Here is a 23,348-nt window from a genome sequence, read left to right as displayed (position 1 = left end):
CACAGCACACCATGTTATACACACACACCTTGCTAGGCAGCAGTTCAGTATAACTCCCCGAGTTTTGGCAGCAGTGCCAGGATAAATAGCATGGATCACATATATGCTAGAAGATAAATAATAGATGCTGTCACATTTTATTTGAAATAGAGTTGCATATAAAAAGAATATACAATAATTTAACTTGAATATCTAGAGTCCCTTGTACTATACATAACAGAAGTGTTTCATTTTTGTCTTAAACAAAACGCTTTCAATATTAGGATGCAAAATTAATCTTCTTTTTGGCTGTCTTGATTTGTGGAGAACAGTTCCATTCATTAGAAACTAAAGCTGAGTCTGCAGTTTCACATCAACCTGAAAGAAACAAACTGAGAGTTATCCATATGTTGATAATTAAAGATTGCCAGCAAAGTGAAAATAAATAAGCAATTCCAACCATACAGTTGCATTTAGATAATGCACTGTGAAGTTAGTTATCTAAGGAGAAGACCTCTGAAAGCTCTCCTCCACAAACTTCAGTAACATTTCTAACAGCTTTTTATACCCTTACTTATCCTATTTACCAAGGGTACTTTTACTGTTAGCCTGTTACTCATCCAGCAACACTAAAGTTCTGCAAACTCAGGTAACCTAAGGGTTGCCTGCACTGAAGATTGTTTATTGCAATATATTTACCATATGCATGTTACCATTCAGCTTTTTATATTTGAACGCTTCTTCTTCGCCTGCCAAAAGCCTTGGAGCCCACGTTGGTTGGGACAAAGTTGTTCTTGCCCACTCCTCCTGACCTGCTCAGGAAGTCTGCCAGACGATGGGTCACGCAGGTAGCTGTGTTGCACGCCCTCTTCTGTGCTGTTACACTGCTTTTTGAAAGGAGAAGAAAGTTAATTTCCAAGTCAGTATCCAAGGTATCCACCCTGCTTGCAACAAGATGTCAGTAAGGGATGTGATGCCTTAGAAAGCTTTTTCTACAAGAGCAAGGGCAGGCTTGCTGTGCAGCAGGCATTTCATTTGCTCCACCAACTCTAAGTATCAAGCTCAGATTGTGAAAGGTAGAAAAGCCCTTTTTGGGCAATTGGAGTGAAGAACAATTGGACCAAACCAGACTTCCAGGGACATCTGAGCTGTTTCTTGTCTCCAAAGCACCATGGCTAGCATAGAGATGCTGGTGAGGTGCAGATCTGGGATGTTTACCCAATCCCTCTTTCCTCACAAAACTGTGAGGAACCCAGCAGCCACTCATGAGCTTTCATAGCTGAACCACCCCTAAGCATACTGCTTCTGCATATCCAATGGGAATATGGAAACATCTTTCCTGCCACTAGGCCCCAGTTCAGTACAGCTCATTGCTATGTAAATACTACACTGACATCAGAATATCTTCAGGTAAGCCCATGGCTAGTAATTTTTTTTTTTTTTTTTGCTAGACAATATTTCATGGCACACATGTTCACACAGACCTTGCTTGAGAATTTTCTACAAAAGCAAGGACAAGCATCAAAGGAAGAACAATTTTGCTCAGAAAAGCATTGCAGGACAGTTCATTAATGGTAAAAAACAATATTGTTTATAACACTGATACCATGATTCAGAGCAGACTTCTGTTTACAGGATAACTACGGTGTTGCAACAGAAGAACTGGAAATAAAGGTATGGAACATACTGTGAGAAACAGCTAAAGACAGTGTTTCTTTTAAAATACAAGCAAGACTATCTAAACATTAAACAATAAGAAAATAAAATTTAGCTTCTTAAAAGATACTCAGGTATCAACTACACTAGTGTGAAGATTTATCATTAAATGAGATGGGAAAAAAAGGAGGAGAAAATATTAAATTCTTACCTGTAAGTGTTCAGTACACAGTTCTAGACAGGATTACATTTCTAGTTTGAACAGCTCTATATGAGCCTTTCTTGATTCCTTTGCATCTCTGGCTATTTACTAACAGGTTCGCATGCATGCTGGGTTACATCAGTCCATATATTGCATAATTCCCATGTACATGTATAACTTCTAAGATACCTTTGCATTTTCTTAGCTTATTAAACTTCTCTGGAATTTCTTGCATTGCCTCTCTTGAACATGACAACAATGTGCAAAACCTTTCTAGCCTTATCTAGAATTCTCACATTCTAAAACAAGTAAACCAAACAGATCTAATCCTTATAGAAAAAATAGGTTTATTGAACGAGTGCATGGGCAGGCACAAGAAAAAAAAAAAAAAAAAGAGTCTACTTGTACATTTAGTAGCCAGAAATGAAGAACCTTGTCTAGATTTGTTTTTTAAAATCAGTACCTAAGAAAATCATTTGAAATCAAGGCAGTGCTGTCTATTTTTATTTATTTTTCCCCTAGCTTGATGTATGTGTTATGTTCTGTCTTGTTAACATTAGGTCCACCTCAAACATTCTCTGTCAAAAACAGAATCAAAAGAACATAGCAGAGTTAGCAATCAAGGTTAGATCCACATGCATCAGGTTTAAAAAAAAAATAAAAAGAAGGAGGGGGAGGTGGGGAGGGAAGAAGGGCAGAAATAAGCACGCCTAGTTGTTTCCTAGGGTTTCCCCATAGTTTGCATAGCGTTCATGTTCCAGGTCATTCAGCACATTTCTTTTCTTGCCAGGAGTTCCAGCCCCGACGTCAGTACGAGGGTAAGTTTGCAATTTGTGCAATTCTTGAGACAGTTTGCCCAGCACACAAGTACTCAGACTGGCACAGCGTTTGGAAATAGGTCTATCCAGGCTGCAGGGGGAAAAAAAAAAAAAAACATGCCCAAAAGAAGAATAATCTCAAACATGCATGGTCATGCATTTCCTCCCCTAGGCAAATATCTACTGTTAGGAAAATCAAAATAATGCAGTAAATAATACAAATACAATAATATAAAAATAATCCCTCCACATCACATTCCATGCAAGGAAGGTTCAGACAAATGCACTTTGAAAGAAGACTGTTTTCAATGAATTCATTTTGTTGAAAAAGCAAGTTCGTTAGCCTTTAAGATGCTTGCAGTTAGGAGACAGCAAGTTTCACTCTCCATGTATTCAGCATGCTTTTCAGTCTGTCATACATCATCACCATGCTTCGCAATACAAATCCTATTAGGATAATGCAAACGTTCTTACATGCCTTTGCTCCAGGGGGGAGATGGCGCTGCGTGCACTGGGAGGGCACCTCCCCTCTGCCAGGGGCTTTCCATGCCTTACAACAGCATGCACTTTCATGACAGAGAATCCAAGAGTGACTGAATGATCCCTAACATTCCCACTAGGAAAACGTACCTTTTGCTGTATTTTTTTTCCCCCATAACCCCCTCATTCAAGCTGAAATCGCCCTCCACTTTCGGTTGTAAGAGACAGACAGAAGCAGGTTAACTAAGTGGAAGCCATTCTCCTGACACAAACGTTAGGATGTCTCTACATTATGCTCCTTTATAAATTAGGTGATCAGTTAACCATTACCCCAAGATGACAAAAACAAAAGAGAGAGGGTCTGCTCAGGTGGCTCTTTGTGAAATGTTTGATATCCAACTTGACCTTTTCCTACCCCCACAGTGGTTGTCCTTACCTGTTCCCCTCAGAGGCTTGCTCCAGCTCCTCTGCTGTCATCTGTATGAATTCTTTCACCAGAGCATTTAATAATCTCCGAGCTTCGTAATCACTCAGCGTCACTCGATCTGTTATGGACTCCAAGCCAGGTCTACGCAGAGACAAGAAAACAGGATGAATACAGAGAGCCACGTAAAGGAGAGAGGAGTGTGTCCTGCACTGCTGTAAGTCATTGGCAGTGTCTTTCACGGGTGTGAAAATGTAAGTCACACACACGCACAGCATTAGGTGTTTCATACACGTAGTTAGAAAAACATCAGTATCATAGATAGCCCTAGAAGAAGCCAGCTTTCTGCAGTCCTTTTCTCTGCTAGAGCTCTTAAAAAATAGAAGTTAAGTGTTTCCAAACCATTCAGACAAAGCACTCAGCAATATGACCAGCTTCTTACCTGACTGGAGCTGCCTGGAAGCTGTCCATCTGGCACACAACCAAGGCATAAACAGCAAGGAAAGATGAAATCTTCAGCATAACCATGATTTCCTCTCTACAACAAAGAGGCATATCAAGCAATGGCTGTTTTCCAATCATCTCAGTCCTGTAAGACCTATTGAGGAGGTCATCCTTTGCTAGCCACAAGTTGCACAAGTGCCCACAGTCCTGTTTTGTGATTTTCTTTCCCCAACATTACCTTTAATCACTCCATTTTGTTTTGGTTTTCTTGGAATTTTAAGATAACTGAATACTATTACAGGGAATATAAACACAGCCTTTCTGAATTTCAGTTCTGTCCAGCTGCATTCAGCCTAGAGCAGCCTTTCCCCCCAAATTGGGTGAAAGCATATTCCCCTGTCTGCTACACAATGTCATTCAGGGTGTGCAATACAAAGCAGCAGCCGCACAAAAAGAGTCATGAGAAAAAAATTAATAAGGAGAGAGATGGAAAGAAATGCTTACAGTTTAATGCTGTTAAGAATGAAGTGCCACTGCTGGCACTGTACCTGAAGCTGCTTGCTTCTTGGCAGCTAGCACACTAATGTCCCAGCTCAGATTATGCTTTAAGAACTAAACAACTTAATTTCAGTAAGTATTCCTACTCAGAAACTGGAGGGAGGAGAAGTTAAGCAAAAAGAAAAAAGAAGAAGAACCTGTCACAAAAGCAAACCTTGTAAAAAGAAATCATGATCGAATCGCTTTGAGCTACAGCTCTGCTCCTCGCAGCATCAGCTCTCCAAGCTCAGATGGGCACACGGGTAACTGCCCCACCAGCTCTAGGTCTCTGAGCCACCCGTTCCCAGCCCAGCCTTCAGATGTCTCAAGGCAGCGCCCGGCACAGCGGCTACCCCACACCTCCCAGCCTGCAAGCATCACAGGGATGGGAAGAGCAAGGGAGAGAGCGAGGCCCGGCTCCCACCCACCTGCTCTGCTCGCTTTCCTTCTCCACACACATAGCCACACAGAGAACTAACGCGTTACCGCCCCGCACGACAGCGCAGGGACACGAGAGAGCCGGGAGCGCCCCAACACGCGGATCTTACCGGCGGTGCGGGTCAGAGCAGCGGTGCCGCGCAGAGCGGAGGCCGTGGTGCTGCCGCCGAGCCGCGATGCCGCGCGCTGCCCGCCGGCTGCCCTTTATACCTGCCGCCGCGGCAGCCTGCGTGGGCGCCCGCGGGGCTCCGCCAGCCAATCGCCTCCCCGGCCGTCCGGCCCGGCGGTGACGTCATGAGCCACCGTCCCATTCACAAAAAAGCCGGCGGCGGCAGGGTGGGGGGGAGGGGGGGAAAGCGCCGCTCACGATGCCCGGCCGCACGCTCTCTCGGAGCCCCGACGGCTGCGTTCGGACGGGAGGGGTTGCGGCCGCGAAGCCGGGGCGGAGGCGCGGCTCACGCACGGTGCTGAGCAGAGCCTGACGGGTCCCTGCCGGCCGGAGCGAGGAGCTCCTGGGGGCCGAGAACAGCATCCCTCGCCGCCTCCCCCGCCGCCTCCGCCGGGCTCGCACCACGGTGGGGTGGGATCCCGCAGCCCTCGAGAAAATCATCGCCGTCATCTCTGCCGCCGCTATCACCGGCACGGGCAGGTGCAGCGCCTTCCGGCGCTCAGAAGAGGCGCGGGGGGGGAGGCTCGGGACCCGCAGGAGGTTGCGGATTACCGGCAGCTGCCGCAGCCCCATGCATCACCGCGAAGGACCCTCTGCACCTGCCGCCAGGATGTTTGCACGGGCGGAGGAGTGTTTGCCTAGGGGTATCGAGGACCGGAGAAAAGCGGAAAGCTGCCTCCGGCCCGGGCAGGATCGGGGAGAAGAGGAACCCACACCCCCGGACTCCGCAACCGCCGGTGGGGCGGGTGGAAGGAGAGGGGGGAAGCGGCGGCCCCCGGCCCCGCTGGCTCCGGGCCCCCTCCCTGCGGCGCTGCCGGGCCCCGCCCGCGGTACGGGGACGCGCCCCGCGCTGCGCTGCCGCTATTGGCCCCGAGGCTGCGAGCGGGACTCGGCGGCCGCACGGAGCTGAGCCGCGGGCGGGTGCGGGACGGCTGGTGCGCTCGTTCCGTGCTCGGTGCGGGCGGGCGACTTGACCTGAGCACTGCTGCCCCATCCTCTTGGTTTTTCGTTTGTTTGTTTGTTTTTCTTTTTGTTTGTTTTACAGACGGCTCCTGATGGCAGAAGCAGCGCGTTTCACCTGCAGGCGAACGAAGGTAGGGAGAAACGAGAACAGGTATTTATTCGCTGGCTTGGAAGTTGGAAGAGGAGCATGGACGCGGCGCGCTGATCAGTCGATGGGGGCTTCTTCCCCATTCTCCTCCTCTCCGCAGCGGGGCACCGCGCTACAGCCGGGTTCCGCTGCCGCTTTTCCGCTCTCGTTCTGCAGAACGATGACCGCAAAACCGTTTAAGACGAACTGAGCCCGGCCCGGGGCTCCTCGTTACGGCTCCCTCCCGACTGGGCTCGTCCCACAGCCCTCCTACTGCTCCCGCACACGTGGAAAGTTAGTTTGCGATGCACGGCTGCGTGCCAAGGGAACCTTGGGTCTCCCGAGAGAAGGAACTGAAGTATTTAATTTTAAATATATTTCCGACACTTCTGTGCTGATTTCTCAGCTAGTCTTTCTGAGGTTGCATTTCAAACGTGAGGTAGCACCCAAAGGAACAGGTCGGCATCGCTTTTGCTGTTTCAGCGTGACTTGTGCAGCTCCATCAACAGATGTATGGTGTGGGAGCTCCACCGACTGAACTCACAGCCCCAGCCTTCCCCATTCCCTTCCCCTTTCTCTGTTAACAATTAATCACACTCATTTCCTTTAGGGATTTATTTACTCGGCAAGGAATATTTATCTTTTAACCTTAAAAAGTCCAGACGACCATGCAGGAATAGTGTATCTCAGTTCTTCAGGGGGATAGCAAGCAGTATTCCATCTTACAGCCAACTCCAGTCACTCTGCGTACTTCTCTTGCCAATGTAACTCAGCCCCGGGCTGGAGCCCGCAGGATGTACTGATTACAGATTTCAGATGCCAGCATTTCTACTTTAGGCTTTCACAGGAAGAAACATAAATTTAAAGCAACAGGTATTAGTGCTAATAGATAAACTTTTGTGTGCGTAAAGATGAAATAGTATTTGGATGTTGGCAAGCGCTTTGGCTGCTCCTTGCCAGCACTAATGGAGGGACTCCCAGCTCCTTCTGGCTTTTTTTTTTTTTTTTTCCTGCACAATTATACATCAGCTGGTCTCATCAGATAGATTTTCTTCCTCTCTTCTCTTATACATAAGATGGAGAAGAAATAGCTATGAAAGAACTCCAAAGATGGGATTGTCTAGTTTTAGAAGCTGTCAAAATGTGACAGGGTTGTTATGGGATAAAGGTTTCCTGCTGCTAGATAAATCCAAAACCAGAGGTTAAGTATTTGTGGGAAAACTAGTGCAGTGGGTTACCTGTGAGCACTGCACTAAGGAACCATGAGGTTTACAGAAACAAGGATCTGGTTCTGCTTCCTTCAGTGCCTGCTGTCAGGTGAAATAATCAGTTTGTACAGGCTCAAAGGAGATGAACTGAAGAGCTACAGAATGACTTGATCTTTTTTAATAAGAAACTAGATTATCTAATACAAGCTGCAGCTCCAAATAAAAGAAGAATTTCCTCTTTTAATTAAAGTTTGTAGGGAATCAGAAAAGGCTGCCCTATTTTCAATTGACTTTCTTTCTCTACACTTGATTGGATTTCTTCCAATATCCTACTGTGTGTTATTTAACTATACATCTCAAAGCACAACCATTTGTTTTTCTACTATAAATATTGCCATCATGCCAACAAGCCATAGACATTGCAGTGAGGTTCTTAAACGTCACCTGATTTGCAGAGCAGGGTGTTTCATGTTAAAATGGATTATAAAAGCTACACAGCCTTTCTGTCTCTGTGTCTCTACCTGTCCATGTTCCAGATGGACGCCTAATTCAGCCTCCTATCTCCACAAATGGCTGGAAAACACTTCTACTGAAGAAGATGAATACATACAGGGGACAGTGAGCACTACTAAGCACCCATGAAAACATCTTTCTAATGTGTGATTCCAATCTGCCCCACAGAAAATTAATCTGGACCTGAGTTAGCCACATGATGCTGTTGTAAAAGAAAGCTGTCTGTTAACAGGAATGTCATGTTTAAGGCCCTAGAGGTAATCCTTGCACTCTACTTGCTGCTGATAAGACCTAGACCTCACTGTACTCTGTTCAGACTAGCATGACATACCTCAGAAAGACCTGGGCAACTTGGAGGGAGTCCAGAAAAAATCCAACATTATTATTATTGGAGCTCAGAAAGCGACTTAGGAGAAAAACAAAACAACAAAAAAAGACCAAATGTGAAGATTGGAGAAACAGTTAACAGAAGGAAATATCATGAAGAAAGATAAAAACATAAATACTTGCTACAAAGAAGTAATAATGTGCTCAAAAAAGCAAAAATATATGAACTTAAAAGACATCAGTAGAGATGCTGTACATTAGAAAGAGCTTTCTATAGTTGAAATTAATGCCATATAAGAACAATTTCTATTGCACCATACTAACAGTTTCTATGCCACTGTATGGCATGGTAGTCTAACATCTGTCAGGAATGACATCATGTAGCTAATATTCATTCTGGGAAAGGAACATGATCAATTAAATGAGCTTTCTTCATCTCTTTCATCTCCAGTTTCTGAGATTATGTAATTTTAACAGCTTGCTTAAACTCTGAAACATAACATCTTACCTATTGTCCAAACTTTTACTAGCAGTGGTTTTGCAGATCTTACCTCCCTAAATCATCTGATCCTTTTCCCAACCACAGCCTTCAGAAGGCAATATTCATATTTAGACTAACCTCATGTCAGGTTTACCTGCACAAATTATATTTTACCTATCTATCCTGTAGTTTCTTTAAATTTGGCCAAAAAAAATGAGTGCCTCTCTTCAGAAAAATGCAGCATTTCAGTGAGAACCAGAAAATGGATACAGATCCCAACACTAGAGGGTTCCCTTTTTAATAGCATCAGCAGTCAGGGTACTTCAGTGACTCGTTTCTCAAGAAAGGAAGTTATTGAGCTAATTACTGGGAAATCTATGAATCAGTCTGGAAGCAAATTCAGATCTTCCAAAATGCCTTAGAAAAGCTTCCAGACTGAAATATGGAAGACATTTTAAACAGAAGATCGATGCTGGATTGTTTTAATCTCACTGAAACGCTCCTAATGAGCTTTGGCTTTGAAGTACTTTCCCTATATGTATTCAAAAACCTGGTACAGAATAATCTTTTACAACAAAGTGGGTCACGCTGTGCAGCACTGAGGGTTCTATGGCACGGAAGAAGGGGCAGATCATAAGGAAGTTGGCTATGGCTCCATCATCTTCCAACCTTCAGAACCACAGCTCAGCCCGTGGGCAGGCTCACAGAGGCTGCAGGCCCAGTTCATGCCACGTGGCAACACTTCCACCCTTAAGAACTGGCAAAACTCTACCACACTCCAGCCAGACCCAGTCCTGTCCCAGGCTGCACCTCCAGTGCTCTGACAAGGGAATCCCTGAAGGGGAGCTTTCAGCTCACCAAATTCAGCCAGGGGCAGACCCAGAGCATGGCCAGGCTAACACTAAGAGGACAAACTGCATGGGAGAATCTCACTCTGAATGAAACACAGCACCTATTTCCACTTCAGTTTTATATATTTTCCAGCTGAGATAGGAGTTGAACAAACTCCTTATCTGGAAAGCAGCCTCAGAACTGAAAACAGACCTTGTTAGGCAATAGCATAGTTATAAAACCTTGTTTCGATCGCTTGCACAAGTGCTATCCTACTATCTTATATGTCATCAGAGCGTGTCAGCAAAAATCTAGTGAGAAACTGTCTGGTAAATCCTGACGTTAACCCTTCACAATATACTAGGAGCCTGGGAGAGCTCATGTCAGTATTTCATTCTGTGTCCCAATAGTAGGTAACCCTAACCCTGATTAAGCCACAATGTAATTTAACAGTTTGATCAGCCCATTCCAGGACCATTCTGCTGACCCTGTGCAGTGGGCTGCTACAGTGATAGGCCTCTTGTTGCCAGCAGTGCCATCTGTGTGGGGAGGACCAGGCGTAACAGTTTCTCAACTGGCTGTTTAACTCTTTGACTCTTACAAAAGCCACTTGTGCTTGACAAAGAAAGAAGCCTGCTTTGATACAAGTTGGTGAGATACTTGATGGAGCTTGGAAGCAACTTCATCTTCCTCCCAAGAACATAACAGAGTTGTCATTGGACTCTTAATATTGTTACTGAAAGAACAATCCCATCTATGTGTAGATTTCTTCAAATTCTTTCTGAAGTCAAAACTATGCACATGCACAGCCACTTCCTGTCAAAGAACTGCCTTCTGCTTTTCTGGAGAAGGCAGGAATGTAATCTTTGCTGTTACTTGATTGCGTCCAACTCTTCCTCACAGAATTTATGGTGCAAAGTAATTGTGAATTGTGATGACAAGAATGTTTTAGAATTTAATAAAGATACACACTTTAATGGGTTTCCTTACTCAGCCATCGTTTTTTTATAATTGAAATCACAAAACCTTTACTCATCCTATGAGTTTGCTCATTTGATCATCTGTGATTAAGATGAGTAAAACCTTCCCAAAGTAGCAATTCAGCACAAGCTACCCCCACACTCTCAAAAGAATGAAAGAAATATAAAAAGATCAGTGAGGAACTGGCAAGGAATCCTCCTTGGATAGCCCACTGGGTTCTTGAATCCCTACACCTCTGTTCTTACGTGATGTCATCTGTCTGCGAAGCTTCATTTATCACTTCTGACAACTTTCAGTCATACTTATCCATGGCTTTCAGTCATACTTTTCCTCCATTTAATCATTCTTTAGAGACTGTTGGATTTGTAACCTTGGTAGATTCATCACCATTTGGCTTGATCAAATCTGATATAACAGCTCTGCAATCACGTGCTTCATTTCTCATCCTCTGTTACAGCAAATAGCACCATCTTCTTTCCTCCATCACCAGGGTCCAAATACTATGATAAGAGCAGTTTTGATTGTTCTCTCCCCCGCTTGAAAATGATTGTTGGACTTTTCTATATCTCCTTTTTTTTTTTTCTTGGGTCTTCCTATGCTATGATTGTTTTCTGTTTTTCCTCCCCAGAACATTTGCTGCCAAAAAGTCAATCACTTTTGCTTTCTTTTCTTAGACAGATGCACTGGAAATCATAATCCTCTGGGTGCATGTGATGTATTACACGCTTAAAAGTGAAAATCAAAGCAATTGCAGCTAGGCTAGGTTTCTTCAGACACTCTGAGAACTACTCAAGTATCATCTTATCCGGGGCAGGTGTATTTTGATCAGCTCATCTGTGTACCTCCATTCACCTAAATATGCTGTTTTTAAACCCTCTCTTCCTTACTTAAGTAGGTTTGAATCCATCCATTTGAGTTTGCATGTTTCAGCACAGCTGCTCAAGCAAACTGCAGACATTTTTTTTAACCACTTCCCTTTTTTCTCCCTCTGGCTGGAGCCAAACTGGGGGCCTGAATCTGTTGCCCACTGGTGAGAAATCTTAAGGCACTTACACGTTGATGGTTTTGCAGGCATGGCCAAAGTAATTCAGTCAAGATGACAGGAAATTTCATAATGGAACAAAGTGTGAGGGAAGGGACTGCACTGCTTTACACTGTTCTGCTGCAACCTCACCTTGAGTACCATGCGCTGGTTTGGGTGCCACAATACAACAAGGATATAAAACTATTAGAGAGTGTTGAAAGGTGACAAGAAAGATGGTGAAGGATTTACAGGGGAGGATGTATGAGGAGCTGCTGGGATCCCTTGGTTGGCTCAGCCCAGAGCAGAGGAGCTGAGAGGAGGCCTGATGGTGGCTGCAGCTCCTCACAGGGAGCGGAGGGGCAGCGCTGAGCTCTGCTCTGTGTGACAGCGACAGGGCCTGAGGGAACGGCGTGGAGCTGTGCCAGGGGAGGGACAGCTGGGAGTGGGAGACAGGTTCTGCACCAGAGGCCAGTGGGCATGGAACAGGCTGCCCAGGGCAGTGGTGATCACACCAAGCTGCTGGAGTTCAAGGAGCATTAGGACAGCACTTGTAGACATAGGATCTGATTTTTGTGTGGTCCTGTGTACAGACAGGAGCTGGAGTTGATTACTCTAATGGGTCTCTTTCAACTCAGGTTATTCTATGGTTCTGTGAGATAACTTGCAGCCAAAACGCCAGGCAAAAGGCCACACCTTATCATTTCCCAGTCTCCTTCCTTCCCCCATCCCAGTCACAGTACCTCCACTCTGTGCTCTCAAAGTGATGCCTTTGCCGTGCACGATTTCATCTTCACCTGCCTTCTGAGCAGCATCAGGGGCCATCCTCAGCCTCGGGGCCACGTGCTCTCAAGTTAGTACCTCCACATCAGAAGCAGAACATCCCAACACAGGAACACACTGGGGGTTAAGCATTAAATAGTTAGATGACCGAGAATGTGATGCACTTTGATCAGTTAGGTTATTTATGAAGTTCATCAGTACAAACTCTGTATCAGTGCAGATCTTAATCTTCTTCCAGAACTACTGGAGGTACCGAGCTAAAATCAGCAGAAAGAAAGACTGAATTGGACACAGCACTGTAATTTTAGTAGGGCATCAGTACTTCTGTTATGCTAAGATCTACTTGTACGGTAGCAGCGACAGAAAAGTAAAACAACATGAGTGGAAACAGAGTGAAGTTTTATACGAACTGTTTCAACAGGATGTTATGCTTCATTGTGGGATTGCATTCTTAGCTCGGCAGGAAGCAATCTGTGTTTGTCCAGCATCTGCAGCCCTTTGCCGAGGTGCCACCCTGCTCGCTAACAGTGGCAATAACGAGTTACTCAGAGATGTCCTCCAGCAGACATCAGGCTCCTGCCGACGGTGCCCACCGCCCACCAGCGGAGCCCCGTCGGGCGGGCACGTTCCCTTTATCGTGGCCAGAAGGGAGGGCGAGAAGAGAAGGAAACGCGGCGGGGTTGTCCGTCTGCAGTCTCCCAGACCCGAGGAGGCTCCGGGAAAGATACCCCCAAAGCGCGTATTTCCGCTTTTCCTATTTTTCCAGGTCTACGTACGAAGGTATTTTCATTCGGGCGCCCCAAGCTTCTCAGCGCTTCACCAGCGCAGCCCCGTCCCGCCCCGCAGCCGGCCCGGCCCGCTGACGCGAGGGGCGGCGCTCCCGTGGGCCGACCGACGCGGGGCGGCTCTGCCAGCGCCCAACGGGGGGCGGCGGGCCGGGGCCGGGCGGCGGGAGGAAGCGGCGCGATGGGGCCGGCGGCGGGGGACGCGGAGCCGGCGGCGGCGGCGGCGGCGGCGGCGGGGGGCGGGCCCTGGCTGCTGCTGGCGCTGCCGCCGCTGCTGCTGCTGTTGGCGCTGGTGGTTCGGCAGCTGTTGAAGCAGCGGCGGCCGCCCGGCTTCCCGCCCGGCCCCGCGGGGCTGCCCCTCATCGGCAACATCCACTCCCTGGGCGCGGAGCAGCCGCACGTCTACATGCGGCGCCAGAGCCAGATCCACGGGCAGGTACCGGGCGGGAGCCGGCGCCGACGCCGAGCCGGGGCAGGCGGCGGGCAGAGCGGCGGAACGGCCCGGCCGCTATCGGGCGGGACGGCGCTGGGGGCCCCGCAGCTCCGGCGCTGAGCGTCGGGCGAGACCCGTGCTGCGGCGGCCCGGCCCCGGGCTGAGAGCGGCTCCGCTCTCGTGCGTCCGCTTCGGGACAGCGGTGTGGCCGAGCATCCGGCTGCCCTGCATTCGTGGGGCTTCGCCTGGGGCAGAGCGCGCAGGAAACCAAAGGGCAGGCACGGGCATAGTGCAGCATTGTCACGGGAAGAACTGTGCATTAAAGTGCCTTCAGAGTGATACTGGAGTACTTTCTGACAGTCCATTTATATACATATATAGGAATGTTGTGATGTTTTGGTTGTTGGTTTTTTTTTTTTTCCTTTTCATGTTTTCTTGTTTCTCAGCTTTTTCTTTTCATTACCCCGTTTCATGGAAGCAGTCTATTCTTACACGCTTCAAAAAAGTGAAGCCCAAGCTATCAGTGCTGGCTCGGAAAGGCAGGCAGAGCAGATGCAGCACGTGTAGGTGTGCGCCTCTTCCCGCCCCCTCCGTCCCCGGAATGCCTGCGGGCTTTTCCTTAGAGGGATTCTCATCGATGGAAAGAGAGAGCTTTGAGTCCAACAAACACTGGCTTGGCTAGAAAACCACATTCCTTAAACTGTTAAGAGTTGTTTAAGGGGTTAAGGGGTGTTTAAATAATACTCTGAACAAGGAAATGAAAGAATACTGGTGATGGCACATAAGTCTTTCAAAAGCTTTTGTAAAGCTTTTCATTATGGAAGCTGCAGAAGAGACTTAACAGTCATAGTTTTATGAATGAGAAGCAAAATGTGTGAACGAAAAGCGTGCTCAGTGGCAGAAGCGAAAGGGTAGGGTTATCTCTTCATCTCTTTCCTGTTATTTTGGCAGTAAAGGTGTTTCAAGGGATTGGGATGAACTGAATGGAAATAGAAAGGCAAGTGTATCATTTTAAGCTTTTTTATCAATTAAGCTTTATACTTGCCTGAATGCTGACTGCAGTTCTCTTCACCTGCTGTCACCAAGGATTCTGCAGAATTTGGGCTAGATCAGGAGGCAGACCAGGATACTGGGAGCTCTAGAGAAGATCAAAGAAATGATCTTTTAAAGAGTGTTTCACAACATACGAAGAATGATAAATAGGCTATGATTGAAGTACACAAAAATAAATGCTTCCAGGAGGTACAGCGGTACTTTCTTCTCATCATGTAAAAAAGAGCAATTGCAACAGTAAAAAATTTAGGCTTGCTAAAAGGAAATAGACTTAATAGAATGAGTAACTAAACTACTGCCTATTACTTCATACAGCGATGGTCAGCAATGCTGTAATGAAGAAAAAATAAAGATTTGTATAAGTGAAAAATACCAGATTTAATACACTAGCTAAACTATGAAAAGGAATATAGAAGTTCAATCTTGAGAATTTAGCCTCATTTTTATTTTATTTTTTTAAGCTTAGGAGAAGATTTTCGTTGTGTTTATCCTGTACCCTTCTGCAGGGTGCATTGCATCTTTCTCCAAAGGATGGAGTGCTGAGTACTTCTGAAAACGGGAGATGGGACTAGCTGGGCTATGCTATCATTTGTTGCCTGTCATCATGCCTCTCACATCTGTCATCTGATGGGTCTTTGGGAGTCTGTGCAAAGTAAACTGGTGCCCAGTTTCAGAGAGAAGAAGGACAAGGTGGAGCTTGGCTGTCTTCCAGCACTGACACCACTTCTATGCCTGCCATCACTAAGTGATGGAAGTTTTGGTCAGAAGAACTTGTAGCTTCGATCACAATGCCCTTAACCAAATTCAACTACAGGATTCTTTTTTACTACAGAAGAAAGGAGCGACAGATAGCAGTGAAACATCCCTCCTTTCTTTGTTTCAATATGAAAGTATATAGTACAAGTACTTTAGTTCTTCTGTAAATAATGTACCTCCCATCCACTTGCATTTGGAGAAAAAACTTTTTTTTTCCTGAAATATGCAAAGGTTCACTTTTTTTTTTTTTTTTTAATGACTATATGAAAGTGTTCCCAATCCTTACGTTGGTGGTTTGGTCCCACTAGGTGCACTGCAAAGCAGAATGTAGCATAGGCTAACTCACTGTATCATTTGACAGAGATTAATTTAGCTCACAACAAACTCTGTGATGCCATAATTGTGTCAGTACTTGAGAATGCTCCTATTTCTTGTATGCCCCATTGAAGTTTATTGCTATATTTATGAAATCCATATTTTGCATTGAAGTTTAGTGTTGTGTCACTTTTTCATTAGTTATATTTGCTTGTTTTCATTATTTCTTTGTAAGATTTGGTTGTTACAGCATCTTATAATCTCTTTTTTTTTTTCCCCTAAAGATTTTCAGTCTTGATTTGGGAGGTATATCTGCTATTGTGCTGAATGGCTATGATGCAGTGAAAGAATGCCTCGTCCACCAAAGCGAAATTTTTGCAGACAGACCATCTCTTCCTTTGTTTAAGAAGCTGACAAACATGGGAGGTAAGTGCTCGTGTCTTCAAACAGAAATACATTTTTGTCCATAAGATTTTATTAGGCTGTATGATCATATGAAACATTTGTTCCAGTTATTTTCTCTACCTTATCTCTTTTTATGAAATACTCAATGCTTCTTTGAAGACATACAGAAAAGACTGTCATTCCTGAGCTGAATTCCACAGCAAGATGCATGTAATTTTTTATTTTTTTTTAATCTCTGTGCTCTCCCTTCCTCAGTCAATTAATGTCAGTTGGAAAGCTATTTTCTTTGTTTCTGGGAATCAAATTAGCTTTGAAGCATCTCTTAGCTTTTAGCTATGAGCAGTGCAAGAGTCTTCTGAAATAGCTATACTTATCTATTATTATAACTCTTCCAGTTGTTTAGCACAAACTCTGAGAAACATATTTTTCACTCAGAGGGTGGTGATGCACTGGAACAGGTTGCCCAAGGAGGCTGTGGATGCCCCATCCCTGGAGGCATTCAAGGCCAGGCTGGATGTGGCTCTGGGCAGCCTGGTCTGCTGGTTGGCGACCCTGCACATAGCAGGGGGTTGAAACTAGATGATCATTGTGGTCCTTTTCAACCCAGGCCATTCTGTGATTCTATGATTCTATTTTCTTCCAACTCATCTTGCCTTCCTTGCAGATTTGGTCTGTTGGAGTTTGCAGATATGACTTCTGTGGCCTTGTTATTGAGAAGATCTATATTAAATTGGCCTTTAACATTCAGATACAGGTCTATGAGGAACTTCAGAAATTTTGATGAGTTTAAGAGCGGCACCTCAAATTTAATTTCTCAGGTTAAATATCAGTATTTCTTCTGGTGTTTCCATTCTGTTTCTTTATTTTCTGCCTTTTATGCCTGGCTTTGTAACATGTGCTTTGCACCACCTCTTTTACCTTGTATTATACAGATTTCAGCCACGTCATTAAAAATTGCACCTTGTTCCTTCTTAGGGTTTTTTCTTTAGAATGCTTATTAACATAACTATTTTTAACCTAGACTGGCAGCCCCATATCCTTATGGCACTTTATCTCCCAGAGATGCTGAGAAGTAGTATGACCTTTATAAATCTGATGGAGACAAATACTGAGAGATTACTCAGTATTTGAACTCTTTGAATCCAAGCTTAAAAGATCTTTTTTTAAAATTAGTTATAGACAGACTTCACCTCAACTTTTGTTTATAGGATATACTACTTTTAGTAAAAACTAAGTTAAAACTTCAGTGAAAAAGGAACATGTGGGCATTACCACATGTTAGTATATGTCTTATGACTCAGGAGGCTTGCATTTTGATATCAAAATACTCTTGATGTACCTGCTGACGTCATAGTGGAAGTAACTCATAGCAATTGCTCTTAGTTCCAATTTTCCATAAATGCAAAATGTTTCCAGATAGATCTGACGTGCTTTTACATAAAGGTATGAAATCTGCTTGCCTGTAGTAGCATAGGTATATCTAATTCAGCTTCGAGGCAGAGGGGTTGTTTAGGCAATCTTCTAATTGCTTATTCTACTGACAGTAATATACTTTTAGAGTGGACTGAATGGTTAAATAATTTTATTGTCTTATTGAGGCATAAAAAGCATTGCATAAAATGCTGTGTCAAAACATTTTTTTCAGGCTTACTGAACAGTAAATACGGCAGAGGATGGACAGAACATCGCAAGTTAGCTGTAAATACCTTTCGAACTTTTGGATATGGTCAAAGGTCCTTTGAACACAAAATTTCAGAAGAATCTGTGTTTTTCCTTGATGCCATTGATACCTACAAAGGCAGACCATTTGATCTTAAGCACTTGATAACAAATGCCGTTTCAAACATTACTAATTTGATTATTTTTGGAGAACGTTTTACATATGAAGATACTGAATTTCAGCACATGATTGAGATTTTCAGTGAAAATATTGAATTAGCTGCTAGCGCCTCTGTATTTTTATATAATGCTTTTCCTTGGATTGGTATCTTGCCTTTTGGGAAACACCAGCAGCTGTTTAAAAATGCAGCAGAAGTCTATGACTTCCTTCATAAGCTTATAGAACGAGTCTCTGAAAATAGGAAACCTCAGTCTCCTCGACATTTTATAGATGCATATTTAGATGAGATGGATTGCAACAAAAGTGATCCAGAATCTACGTATTCAAGAGAAAACTTAATTTTCTCTGTTGGAGAACTCATCATAGCTGGGACGGAAACCACAACAAATGTTTTAAGATGGGCAGTGTTATTTATGGCTCTTTATCCAAACATTCAAGGTAAGAATTTTGAGAAACTGATACACTTTCCCATTGCAAATTATAAAATGAAGTATGATATTAACATTTTAGCATGTTATTAAATTGTTTTACAACTTTTTATGGAGATTTGATTTTTTTTCATAAATATTTCTAATATATTTAAATTTTGCATTGCATTGCTTAATATTGGTTGGCAGATGCACTAACTATATTAAAATATATACATGCAATTAAGTAAGAAATAACAACGTAAAAACATCAGCAAAAATATTTTGGATATCTTAGTTGCAATTTTGATTTTCCTTAAGCACCTCAATTCAAAATAGATTGAAGTTTTTTGTATTTCTGGAAGAAAGAAAAAAAAAACATTTAAAAACAAAAAGATAAGATTACAGCTATCGGGAAGTAAGGCAGCACTAGATGTTTGAATATCAGCCCTGACACCGTGTAGAAATTTGGATTTCAGAGCTAACTAGTCATCTTGTGTCACTGCCTACAGATTTATTTCTCCTATTAAAATCATAGTGGTACTTACTTCAAATAGAAACTGTCATGGTTTGGAGAAAAAGCAGTGTGATGACTCAAACTTGTAAAACTAGTATTTGTACTTTGACCAAATAATATTGCTCTAACATCAATTTGAACATTCTTTTAGATTAGGGATAACAACACTACCCATGTCTGTAAGGCTCTTCAGTTCTATCTAGAGATCAGATATCTCTATATATGAAAGGTTATGCTTTATTTTTGTGGTAATGGATGTTTAACTAAGGAGAAATACCTAGGTTTCGCTGAGTACAAAATGAATACTTCTTTTGTGGAAGCATAAAAGTGAGGTTGCTATTTTTAAGCAGTCAGCATATTTCAGATGATTTAAAACAGATAGTTCTAAAAAAATTAAATACTGCTTTTACGTTTCTGTGTTCCGTTAATTCATCATCATACTTGATGTAGTACAATTAGAAAGTCTACAAAAAAAAAATTAAAAAATGATAGAATATGATTATAGGTACTTAAGTTTTAGTATACATATTCGTATTGAAAAGAGGTATTTTAAGTGCCATAAGTAGTCAAAAAGACTAAAAATGTCCTAACTCCCTGAGATCTGACCAAGATATTGTTATTCAATTGAGATCAAGAAAAACATTATCTCTTCTCCTATACACTGGCCAGTTTTGTAGAAATCCACTCACCTAAAATAATCTCTTGATGTTGGATACTGTACAGTACAATACATTCCTGAATCAGAATTCAATATCAGTTCATCTAGATAAAAAATAAGAATTGCAGTTACTTTTTTTTTTTTTTTTACAATACACGCCAATAAATCACTACATTACAGAATGTGCTTTCACTAAGCTGTTTCCCATCTCTTTATATTGATATGAAATACTGTCACATCAGATTGAAGAACCTGGTGATTCTTGGTAGAATTTTTCTGTTGCTATTCAGATTTTCATTATTTGTACATTTAATGTAAAAATGCAAATTTATTTTAATTAATTAGGGGCAGTTTGCCTGTCTCAACAAAGAAAGCTTATGAGGAAAAAAAAAAAAAGAGGAGGTCCGAATGCCTTTTTTTTTTTAAAGAGTGATCTTATTCCTTTGAACTTAGGTTCATATAATTTTAAAAATAGCTAAAAAAATGAGGATTGATTGAATTTTTTTCTTTTCAGTTACATTCAGAATCTTGCTACTGCGGTCCTTTTATCTAATACATTACAGTGAGAATTATTTTCAGTTTAAGAATGAATGATTTTACACTGTGTCAATTTCAAAGACTCAGCAGAATTAGACAAGCACCATTGTAAGTAGGTAATATCAGTGTTATCTGTGTCCACTCAGGTATTTAAAGTACATTATCTTTAGAGTCTCATGCTTGTTCCCTTCACTTTGATGAAACAGAAGTAAATTTGAGGACAAAAGAATATAATGAAGTATGATTTTACTGTTAATAGTTAATCTTGAAATGAAGATTACTGTTATATATGCTTACAAGTATTCCTACTAGCAAGAGGAAGACAAAGGTCTAACTTTAAAAATAAGCTACTATATTTTTGGTATGAAATGTCATGTTTCAATATTCTTTTATAAGTGTATTTTCAAGCTATAAAATATAAAGGATTTTTCACTTATTCCTTTTCCTAACAGGACATGTTCAAAAAGAGATCGATTTAGTCATCGGCCCAAACAAAATGCCTACTTTGGAAGAGAAATGTAAAATGCCATATACTGAGGCTGTTCTCCACGAAGTTCTAAGATTCTGTAACATAGTTCCACTAGGTATTTTTCACGCAACCTCCAAAGATACTGTTGTACGTGGTTATTCTATTCCTGAAGGCACTACAGTTATTACAAACCTCTACTCTGTACATTTTGATGAAAAATACTGGAACAACCCAGAAGTGTTTTTTCCTGAGAGATTTTTGGACAGCAGTGGACAGTTTGTCAAGAAAGATGCATTTATTCCTTTTTCATTAGGTAAAAACGATTCCTTCCACTGTTCCTTCCCATAAATCTAGGAACATACAACATAAAAGTGATGACAATAAATCAGAAATGAACAGCATGATTTAAATCCATGGTTCTGATGAAACAGCTATTTTAAACATATATTCTTTTCTGAGCATAGCACATTTTAGGATAATGCTATATGAAAAAAAAAGGAAACTATTATACTGCTTATACAAATCAACAACTATTTCGCAAATTATACAAACCAACAAAAAAAACCAACTTGTGTAGTATCTCCTTATCTGCAGAATTTATACGTATCAGATCATCGTGGCACCTAAATGCTGTTTGTTTCAGAATTAAGGTGCATAGTCATTTGCTGCTGAACTTGTCACAAACAGGTGATATGCAGAGCTAGTTTTCAAATTTCAGCACTTTGGTCAGCACCAGAAATTGCAGGTACTGTTTTCAAGGGAGGTCAGCATATGGCTCTACCTTATGTCCCAAGAAAATATTCAGGGAGTCCTAAGACAATTTTCTTGGACTAGATGCACAACTCCTAAATGGCCTAAGTTAGATGTGATGAATTCTATCTTTATTGCTTGTTTTGTTTCTCTGTATTTATTTGATTTTAAAACTTCTAGAATTTGTAATCCATCTGTCCTACGAAACCACAATTTCGTATTCACAAAAATGAAAACGTAATGTAAATAATTTTACAAGTCTTTTCAAAAACTTTTTTTCTAATTCAGGAAGAAGACATTGTCTTGGAGAACAGCTAGCTCGAATGGAACTTTTTTTGTTTTTCACTTCTTTACTGCAACGATTTCACCTGTGTTTTCCTCATGGTGCGATTCCAGATCTCAAACCAAGATTGGGCATGACATTACAACCACAGCCATACCTCATTTGTGCAGAAAGACGATGAAGAGAGGTGTCTAGACTGTGAGGTGGAGTAAAAATGGTCCAAGCTGCTGCAAAGGAGTCTCTTGCCTTCTATTTCTAAATGTATTCAAGTTGGAAGAACAAAAATGTTAATGACTTAAACTATGGTTATTTGTGCACAAGTTCATGTCTTCTTTTTACTTAGTTTTCACAAAAACAGCAGACCAAAAACACTCTCAACCAAGAATATAAAACAAATCCTGTGTTTAAAGGTGACCTTTCCACTCCATAAATTTGTTTTGAATCTAATTACTGATTCAGTTTTTAATTTCTTAGTAAGCTATTTTACTTTATTTTACATATTTTTATGACATAGAGAATATGACTTAAATTTTTATACTCAGATTTATCTGTAGAAATCCTGTATACCCTATTCCAGCAAAGCTAGAATATATAATTCTCTATTAAATTCACACAGCTAAAATGATTTTAAAGGTATGTTTAAATTTCTGTAACTGAGAAATTCTTGACAAACAAGTCTATAATTAAAGCATTTCAATCCTTTCTTCATCATTCCCAGTATTCCTATATGGTCTTCATTTTCTAGTAAGTCAGATAACTGTATGATTCATTTTTGATGTATTTTATGGCTTGCTTTTTGTTCAGTAACATACGCAACGTGTTCCATTATTCTCATGCTCCTGACAATTACAGAAATGCACTTTGCTTGTTAATTGCATTTCCAGACACATCCTCCATTTCCTCCCAACACAAAGCATTACATAACAATTAAGCTCTGCCTCAGTAGTCTAAAAAAAAGTGTTTGTGTTACAAAAGTCAAGTGCAGCTGTACTAAGAGTCTGCTCATGAGTCTGGCAGAAGAGACCTTGTAGGAAGGAAGGAGAAAGTAGGGTAGGGAGAAACAAATTTTAACTGGATTTTAAGCTCAGGTTCTAAGCATAAAAGCTATTTGATTTCTGGTAACCCTATTTTTGATCCTGCTTGCAAGCCATTGCTTTATGGTTATCGGTAGAATGTGACAGTGAGTGCACAGCTCTGTGGGTAGTAGTGGGACTTCAAAATAAGGTTCAGAAAAACACACGTGCTGAGGGAACAGCTATTTACAAACAAGGCTTAATATTGAGTCTTGCTGTTTTCATACCTTTTGCTTTGACTTGGAGCTGCAGGAAAGTTCAAAGGCAGAAATTTGACATTTTTCTTCTCACCTGAGGTTTTCAGTTCATACTGAGCAGAAATACTTCCCTTCTTTTGAAATAACAACTGAAAAGTGTGAAATACAGCTAGTATCAGTCCATTTACATAGACATGTATGGACTTAAGATGCAGCAGATCCAACTTAAATTACTCACCATGTCTAAGGATGAGATGAGACGTGTCCAACAGAGAACATCTCAAAAGCATGTTCCTGGTGCTCTGAAAAGGGAAGAGTAGCAACTCTTCTTGCTAAACTACATTTCCTTAGAGATTCGTGATTTCAAAAGGAGAGGATGATTATAAACCTTATTCCTGTGTATTTGACACACCATGAAAGCTGCAAATAATCTGTTCCTAGGATTTTTGCATATAGAACGAATACAGAAGACAAAGCTGCTGAGCTTC

The 23,348-nt window shown here is 42.2% G+C and overlaps 2 protein-coding genes across 4 annotated transcripts; one reads left to right on the top strand and one right to left on the bottom strand.

The window, feature by feature from the left end:
* Positions 1-401: 401 nt before the first annotated feature.
* Positions 402-12,464, bottom strand: LOC116242985 (calcitonin). 3 transcript variants are annotated; one of them, XM_090140496.1, is made up of 4 exons: positions 12,343-12,464; positions 4,002-4,097; positions 3,572-3,703; positions 402-2,746 (listed from the first exon to the last, which is right to left on the bottom strand). In XM_090140496.1, exons 2-4 carry the CDS (start codon positions 4,085-4,087, stop codon positions 2,548-2,550), a joined length of 417 nt encoding a protein of 138 aa, XP_089996622.1. In that variant the 5' UTR covers positions 4,088-4,097; positions 12,343-12,464; the 3' UTR covers positions 402-2,547. The 3 variants fall into 3 exon arrangements, with proteins under 3 accessions (XP_089996622.1, XP_089996621.1, XP_031469914.1); XM_090140495.1 differs by lacking the exon at positions 12,343-12,464 and adding an exon at positions 4,969-5,072; XM_031614054.2 differs by lacking the exon at positions 12,343-12,464 and adding an exon at positions 5,089-5,168 and having other exon boundaries at positions 403-2,746.
* Positions 12,465-13,445: 981 nt separating this feature from the next.
* On the top strand, positions 13,446-22,399 carry CYP2R1 (cytochrome P450 family 2 subfamily R member 1). The gene is made up of 5 exons (XM_031614062.2): positions 13,446-13,603; positions 16,009-16,150; positions 17,775-18,407; positions 20,541-20,870; positions 21,596-22,399. Exons 1-5 carry the CDS (start codon positions 13,574-13,576, stop codon positions 21,769-21,771), a joined length of 1,311 nt encoding a protein of 436 aa, XP_031469922.2. The 5' UTR covers positions 13,446-13,573; the 3' UTR covers positions 21,772-22,399.
* The last annotated feature ends 949 nt before the right edge of the window (positions 22,400-23,348 follow it).

This window comes from Phasianus colchicus, chromosome 5, assembly GCF_987193195.1.
Source record: "Phasianus colchicus chromosome 5, bPhaCol1.hap1.1, whole genome shotgun sequence".
NCBI lineage: Eukaryota > Metazoa > Chordata > Aves > Galliformes > Phasianidae > Phasianus > Phasianus colchicus.
Note: the sequence above shows the minus strand (reverse complement) of the source record. Positions and strands in the feature narration are given on the sequence as shown.

Excerpts from the sequence above, each read along its gene's own strand:
- CYP2R1 (XM_031614062.2), top strand. The coding sequence starts at position 13,574 with ATGCGGCGCCAGAGCCAGATCCACGGGCAG. Across the intron at positions 16,151-17,774 it reads GAAGCTGACAAACATGGGAG|GCTTACTGAACAGTAAATAC; the intron begins GTAAGTGCTCGT and ends CATTTTTTTCAG. Across the intron at positions 20,871-21,595 it reads ATTTATTCCTTTTTCATTAG|GAAGAAGACATTGTCTTGGA; the intron begins GTAAAAACGATT and ends TTTCTAATTCAG.
- LOC116242985 (XM_090140495.1), bottom strand. The coding sequence starts at position 5,000 with ATGTGTGTGGAGAAGGAAAGCGAGCAGAGCAG. Across the intron at positions 4,098-4,968 it reads AAGGAAAGCGAGCAGAGCAG|AGAGGAAATCATGGTTATGC; the intron begins GTGGGTGGGAGC and ends TCTTTGTTGTAG. Across the intron at positions 2,747-3,571 it reads CAAGCCTCTGAGGGGAACAG|CCTGGATAGACCTATTTCCA; the intron begins GTAAGGACAACC and ends TTCCCCCTGCAG.